This window comes from Herpailurus yagouaroundi, unplaced genomic scaffold, assembly GCF_014898765.1.
Source record: "Herpailurus yagouaroundi ecotype Mexico unplaced genomic scaffold, PumYag 199, whole genome shotgun sequence".
Taxonomy (NCBI): Eukaryota; Metazoa; Chordata; class Mammalia; order Carnivora; family Felidae; genus Herpailurus; species Herpailurus yagouaroundi.
This window is the reverse complement of record NW_024412430.1, coordinates 6259217-6266711: the sequence shown is the minus strand read 5'-3', so window position 1 is coordinate 6266711 and position 7495 is coordinate 6259217. Positions and strand designations below refer to the sequence as shown.

At 40.7% G+C, this 7495-nt stretch overlaps 1 protein-coding gene across 1 annotated transcript; it reads right to left on the bottom strand.

Moving 5' to 3' along the window:
- Positions 1-2396: 2396 nt before the first annotated feature.
- On the bottom strand, positions 2397-7484 carry CUNH9orf40 (chromosome unknown C9orf40 homolog). Its single transcript, XM_040449332.1, has 2 exons — positions 6999-7484; positions 2397-2612 (listed from the first exon to the last, which is right to left on the bottom strand). The coding sequence occupies exons 1-2, from the start codon at positions 7422-7424 to the stop codon at positions 2454-2456; spliced, it is 585 nt and encodes a 194-aa protein (XP_040305266.1). The 5' UTR covers positions 7425-7484; the 3' UTR covers positions 2397-2453.
- Between the last annotated feature and the right edge of the window lie 11 nt (positions 7485-7495).

Sequence of the window (7495 nt, the reverse complement as noted above, 5' to 3'; positions counted from 1 at the left end):
TCGGCTCAGGTCATGATCTCGCAGTTTGTGGGTTTGGGCCCGACGTCGGGCTCTGGGCTGACAGCTCAGAGCCTGGAGCCTGCTTCAGATTTTGTGTCTCCCTCTCTCTCTGCCCCTCCCCAGCTTGGACTCTGTCTTTCTCTCTCTCTCTCAAAAATAAACACTAAAAAAAAAAAAAAATTTTTTTTAAATGTTCAGCCTTCAACATATTGACAGCAAATATTTTCCCTGAATCTCTTTACATTAGTTTTGTATGTTGACACACAATGCTCAAAAAAGTTGTCTGAGCTACTCATTTTCTAAGTAAGTTTTACACCTATGGTAGGGCTTGAACCACAACTCTGGGATCAAGAGTCACATAGCTCTACCAACAGTCAGCCAGGACCCCGTCTGAGGTACACTTTGAATCTCCCATTCACAAACCTGCAATGTAATATCCTATGAAATTTCTCATTAAAGTAAATGACCACCTCCTGTAGTTCATTAGCTGGACTTGTCTCAGTTTTTATGTTTCCAGCGTTTTACTATTTGATCTCTGCAACACATCTTTTGTATGCACTTCTTCGCTAGAATGCCTAGCTTTGTAAGATACGTTTCTAGAAAACTGCTGGCATTAACCTTCCTGTCAATAGGTAAGATCACTAATTTGCTTGTGCAATTTCTATGGACTATCTATTATGTGACACACACTGTTCTGGGCACCAGGAAGAGTAGTGAACAAAAATGGACACCTTCCTTACGCTCAGGCCAAACAGAAGGGGAAGAAAGTTTACCATTTTCCTTTTTTCCACAGTAATTTAACTGCTTCCCGCACTAGCTTGCCATGCTTACTATCTCAATTCCAATTCTTACTGTGAAACTTCTAGTGGCAATTTAAAGTAGAATGAAGCATAACTACAAAAAGCACATTTATTCTAACTACTGTTTTGTACCTACAATAAGGTTATTATGAGAATTAAACAAGATATGAGTGAAGTACTTAGTCCATTGCTTGACAATACACATAGCCTCTTTTGAGGTAGATACTATTTATTGTTTCTCATTTTACAGTTAAGGAACCTAGGGCTTGGCGATGAAAAATAACTCGCTTAGCGTTACATAGGTAGAAAGTGGCAGTACAAGCCCTTGAACCAGGTCTGACTCCAAAGGCTTAACTTTTAACCACAATACATGTCTTTTGTTCTAGGATATTCTTATTAATGTCAACTCATACTTAAATCCTACAGTATACACAAAACGTTCTCTTTCTCTCATTGGCATTTATCATTCTTTCTCAATTTGGGATCTACTGTCATTAACAACAAAAAAATATACAAGGATGGGTTACTCTATTACAAAGCCAACATTCTGGATGTAGTACAAAAGTTAATTAACTTAATCATTGATACTCAACTCAAACACAAACTGCTTACTTTATTTTTTTAACAATGAAATAGTAACAACAACACAATAAGTTACTTGTAACAAATCCATCAGTAGAGTGAAATGAAAACAAAGCTAATTAAGAGGTGCTGTTTCACGTCAAATGTTATCTCCTTTAAACAGGAAAAACTACCATCAGTTTAGTGGTTCTCAAAGCTGTCGGCATATTAGGATTGGGGAAACGGAGGAGGATTGGGGCCTAAAAAAATAGCTATACCCAAGGCCCGTCTCAGACAGTTAAACGGGAATCTCTTGAGTGCTACTCAGGCAAAGATTTCTGAAGTGTTGCCAGTGTTGAGAACTGTAAGTCTGAAGCAATAAGCAATAAAAACCGTGCCCTCAAAGCAACTCAAAGCCAAGAAATTAATACCACTAAATTTCTTTCCTCTTAACCTGGGAAAAGGGGGAGGGAAGGACCTCTTCACTTCTCATTGTTCTCTATCCATTTTTGATTCCCCAGAGTAGAGTTAAACAAATATCAAATACTGGAAGCTATGCAAACATGCTCCCCAAATTGAAATTCTATGTTACGCTTTACATTTAGAAAGTTCTTTTAAAACTATGCCACCTTGAAGAGTCCCCCGCACTTTAAGTTTGCATAGATGTTTAAGTCAGTTATTTGTTCAACTAAGAAGAGTCGATACGATGTACTAGAAAGCATTTTATTAATAACAGGTAAAAAACAATATTCATTTCATGTACCACAAATTAACTTTTTGGTACAGACAAGAGGAACATTTGAGCATTTCCCACCTGTTTCTAAAACTGTCAGAATTCTTTTTTAGAAGACCAATATTTTCAAATTTAGAATCTAAACATGAATTTTTCTTTGAGAGTACATATATAAAATACTTCCCCTCTAACTGCACTAGATCCTTCACAAATCCCTCTTGGGAGTTTCAGTAGTGACCACAGGCATTTATCTTTAAAACAACTCTTCCTCATTTTTCAGGTTTGGGAATGGTATTATTCACTTAAGAGAGATCGCCTCAAAGGCCGAAGCCGAAAGACCTATTCTTCAGGTGCTTGTGTCAGGACTCCATGTCGATCTCAACCACTTCGTTCTTGCCCTGAAGCCTCGCTTCCCGCAGGCTGCCTTCGCTGACGTCTTCGAGGTCTGCCAGATCGATAGGTGGCAGGGGATTCCTCCAGTACTGGAAGGTGTTATACTGCCAGAATTCTTCATTGAGCTTTAGGGAGAAAAGAAAGAGATGAAGGGACAGCATCGGTGTATGAAAAAGTTACTTTTCCCCCCCCAGGAAACAAATTTTGTTTTAAAAGCAAACTCACATGAAGATTTTGGGTCTTTTACTTCGCATCTTCAACAAATGTACATTTTTAATTCTGCCTAATCAAAGTACTTCAATGGGCTCAGTCAACTCTGTGCATTTTCATACTCATGGATTTGTGAAAATATTTTGTTAGTAGTTTAAAAGAATGTCTTCCAAGAGCATCTTCTTGATAACTGTCGTCCATTTTTCAACCAAAGAAAATGTTGGAAAATGTCATAATTTTTTTTTCTCTTTTTTTAAAATCATTTAAAAAATTTTTTTTTCATAAATTTATTTTTATCTTTCAGTGAGGAACACAACTTGTTTTAAAAATACAAATATACCTTAAAATTTATTTTTTCATCTTTCCCCTGAGGCTTGGTATTTTAAGGGATTGACTTTACATAGGCTAAAATATTTTGAAAACTTGCCAAGAAGTTTTAGATTATAAACATGCTAAATAACAAGAAAATCTTAAACTGATTATTTTATCAAAGATACAAGATTTGGTGCAAGGCAGGACTTTTTAATTTTAATGTTATTTTATAGAGAGAGAGTGGGGGAGAGAGGCAAAGAGATAGAGCATCTTAAGGAGGCTCCACACTCACTCCAAAGCCTGATGCGGGGCTTGATCCCAAGACCCTGGCATGCTGACCTGAGCCAAAATCAAGAGTCAGATGTTCAATGGACTGAGCCACCCAGACGCCCCGAAGGCATGACTTTTAAATCAATAAATGAACGCTGATAAATCCAAGTTGAGTGCTGGCTCCTTTAAAATTCAACAGATTGAATGGCTATAAAATTGTTTCAAGTAACTATGAAGTGAAGCTGACATTCCAACGAAGTTCAGGATTGACACAAAATGTGAAAAGCATACCCAAAATACTTTGTGCAAGGAAGCAGCACCGGAATTATATACAGGCTTCCATGGTGAACATTTTGAAGGTTAACACTGTGCCCAGATGAATATTTACGTATCTATTCTACCAGGTTGTGTTTTTACTTTAGGCTCATGCTTGTTGTAACAGCACTAACCATCAGAAGTATGAGAGCCACATAAGTAATTTTAAAAAGTAAAAAAGGTGAAATTCTCTTAACAATATTTTATTTGACCTTATATATCCAAAATATTATTATTTCAATGTGTAGTCAGTATTTTTAAAAATGAATGCGATATTTCACGTTCTTTTTGTCATACTAAGTTTTCACAATCTGGTGAGTATTTTATACTTACAGCACTATTCAGACTAGCCACATTTCAATGCTTGATAGCCACATGTGGCTAGTTACTTTACTGGACCACACAGGCCTAAAAGGAAATCTTAGACACTAAAACCTAGAGAATTAAGAGTTTCTCTGGAATTTCTTTACACTGGGATTAAAAAAAAAAAAATTGCAGTAATTCAAAGGATGCCCCCCCCCAATTCATTTTGATACACAAACAGGGTTAAAAAACAAGGGTTGTATCTTTGCCTTTTTGAAAAAAATCTACCGTCCAAATTACCTACTTATAAACATGGGCCCAAAAATGATCTTTTAAGGACATCAGTGTAACCTACTAGCGGACAGCACAAACTTTGCCACCAGACAGACCTGGATTTGCAAGATAACTCCACCATCCACTAACTCTGACGTTGATCGAAGTCTGTTTCCTCATCGGTGAGATGCAGGACTCATTTTCAAATTAAGGGCTAGTACTGTAATAGCTCAACATGGCTACATATTATATCCCAAGAAACCTATGAATCATTCATTATTGTCTTCCTAAGAAGAGGAAGAAAACATTTCTGCTTACTTTCCATTAAAAGTAACTACCAGTGAGGATCAGCAGACAGAGCAAATGAATCTGCACGAAGTGACACGATCATGACAAAACACAAATATTTAATGAAGTAATATCTGGTTTTTACTTCTCTGGTTAAAAAAACCAAAACTAAACAAAAAAAAACACCTAGGAAAAAAGCCAACACAACAAAAAAACATGAGACAACTCAAAAAATACTGAGGTTCTAGGACAGAAAAAAGGTATCTTTATTCTGCCTAAATTAAATCTTCAATGTAGAAAGGACATATTTGAGAAAACTTTTCCTAAATAAGATCCCAAGGGTGAAGGTAGGGACTTCCGCTCTACTGAGTGCTAGGAACCAGGGAGACATTTACTGCATGAATTGAAAAGCCTTTTTAACTTCTCCATGTTTCTGTTATACCGTGTATCTTGGTAATTAGCTGTAAATCCCTTAAAAGACAAAAAACAAAAAACAAAAAAAAACCCAACAAAAAACCTGCATCTTTAGAAGCAGGAAGGAAAGAGAGGAACTGGAGAAAACATGTCCCTCTCTTAAATTTGCAGAAGACAAGAAGCTCATGGAACAGAACTAACAAAAGGAAGAAACACGAGGCTTTAGCCAAAAGAAAAGGGAACAGGGATGGTCTTGGTGAAGAAGGTACCCCATGGCCAAGCTTAGTCCTTGCCATGGGCCTGTATGACTGGGAAGCAAAGAGCTGTCAGATGTAGTCATCGCTGTAGAAGATACAGCTGTGTCTAAGAGATTCTAAGGTGAGTCAGCCTACTCAAAAATTTTCCTCTACCTATAATTTCCCTATTTCCTTCTTATCAATCTGTGGCATACTTCAGTGAGTATACTCTGGTAGGGAAGACAACCCTATATACGGGTGGGGTACCAAAATGGTCCGAAGAGTAAAAGTTTTCAAACTACACACTACTTACCCTCAGATCAAATAGATCCGGATAATTATCATCCTGGGTTTGTTTTCTTAGATTTTGCCATTGTCAACACACACAATACAACTGGAAACTCTAATTATTCTGTTTTCAAAACATAAGTGCTATCATTCAGTTTTAAGTAAGCAGATTTTGAATATCCAAAAGCAATCTAAAGAAAAAAGTCTAAAAAAAAAAAAACAAAAAAAAAACTCCTAAACCTCATGTTTTCTAAATTCCAAGAAAACTGGGGATGGGAATATTTACAATTTAGAATTTCAACCAGAAATGTCCATTATTATCTGAAGGATGATTTCTCACAACCAGAGAAATATAGTTCTTTCCCAACTATAAAATTCTCATTATTTTATTAGGTTTTTCCACCAAGAAGCCATGCCAAAGGAACCTCAATTTACCTTTTTTTTTTTTTTTTTTTTCCCAGCAAAGGCATTTGGTTAATTCTGCAAGAGATACTGAACACAATGGAAAAAGGTGAGGTGAATACTATGATGTAGTGCTTGGAAAGAGTTTGGTGAATTCTAAGCCCTACACTTGGTACTTCTATTCCCAAAGCTCCTGTTAAGTCAATCCAGAACTGGCAAAATGCAGCCCGAATTCCTAAGTATAAACCAAAGCAGTCTCATAAATATGTAATACAGGCCACAAGCACAATTTAAATTTTTCTAGTGGCTGTATTAAAAAAGTGAAACAAGTAAATTTTAATACATGTTATCCAATCCAGTATCTTCAAGTCCTTTCAATGTGCAATCAATATAAAAATTTTTGAGATCTTCGAAATCTAGAGTGTTTTTTTAGACTTAACAGCACACATCAATTTGGATTAGTCACATTTCAAGGGTTCAGCTGTCTCACACGGTGAACTTCGAGACAAATCCAATCTCAGGCTCAGAGATGGGGCAGGCTCGTTTCCCAAAGAATAGGAACTCTTATATATGATCCTCATATACGTTTTACTTTAGGGCCCAAATTAATTTTCAACAACGATCCTTTTTTTAAAAATCCGATTTAACACTGAGTTTTTAAATGCCTGTTCCCAAGGCAGGGAGGCCCTTCCTCTCTACCACAAGCGCTGTACTATGCCTACAGACCATCCAACTGATGAAGACCACATTGGTCACCCTCCTTAGAAAGAAATCTACCACGAATTCTAGAAGAAATCATCATTAAGCCAAGGAAGGCGCGCTACCCTTTCTCCATTTGTCGTTGAGCTGACCTATCGCGGTTCACGGTCAAGGTCTTCATCAGGCTCTAGTCCGTCGTGACCCACGCTCCTGCTTCCCTCTTCCACACCACAGGCACTAAAGGTGCAAGCCCACACGACTCTCCCAAAACGCTGCCAAGGGGCCAAGGGCTCTGAGGCCCTTGGTGGGTAGTCTGGGAGTCCACGTCCTTCCTGCCCTAGGGTTCCCGGCTTTTCGCCTTTTGGGGCTTCTTGATGAACACGAGTCAAGAGGGGAACAATCTGTTTCTTCCCGGTGCGTGCCATGGCTGCGTAAAGGGTGAGCCCCTCTCTCCTCATCCCTCCCGCCCTCTGGAGCGCTCAGCCGGTCCCCAGCCCCTACCTGGCGCGGTGCGGCCCCCCAGTCTCCCCGTGGGGGCTCCGTGCGCCCCGCCCCGTCGTCGCCACCGCCCCTCGGGGGCCGGGCGCCCCGGGGCTCCTCCCCCGGCCCGCGGGGCCGCACGGGAGGCTGCAGCAACTGCGGCTCGCCCGTCTCCAGGCCTTGGCCCTCACGCTCCACGCCGCCCGGAACGCTGGTGTCCCCGCCGTCGCGGCGCTTGCTGGGAGAAGCTGAAGCCTCAGTCATAGCCCCCGCGTCGATTTTGCGCTTTCGGGGCGGCTCCGGGACGCCGACGGGCTGCCCGGGATGCGAGGCCCCCGGCGGCGGGATCCAGAGCGGCGGCGGCGGCTCCTCGGGGAAGTCGCAGAGCAGGAGCCGCTTCCAAGGCACGTGGAACGTCAGCGGCTCGGCCGCACGCCGCTTGGCCATGGGCCCCGGAGCCCCGGGCGGAGCCCGCCCGGCGCGGAAGGGCGAGGGCGGAGCGCGCGACTGGGGGGCTA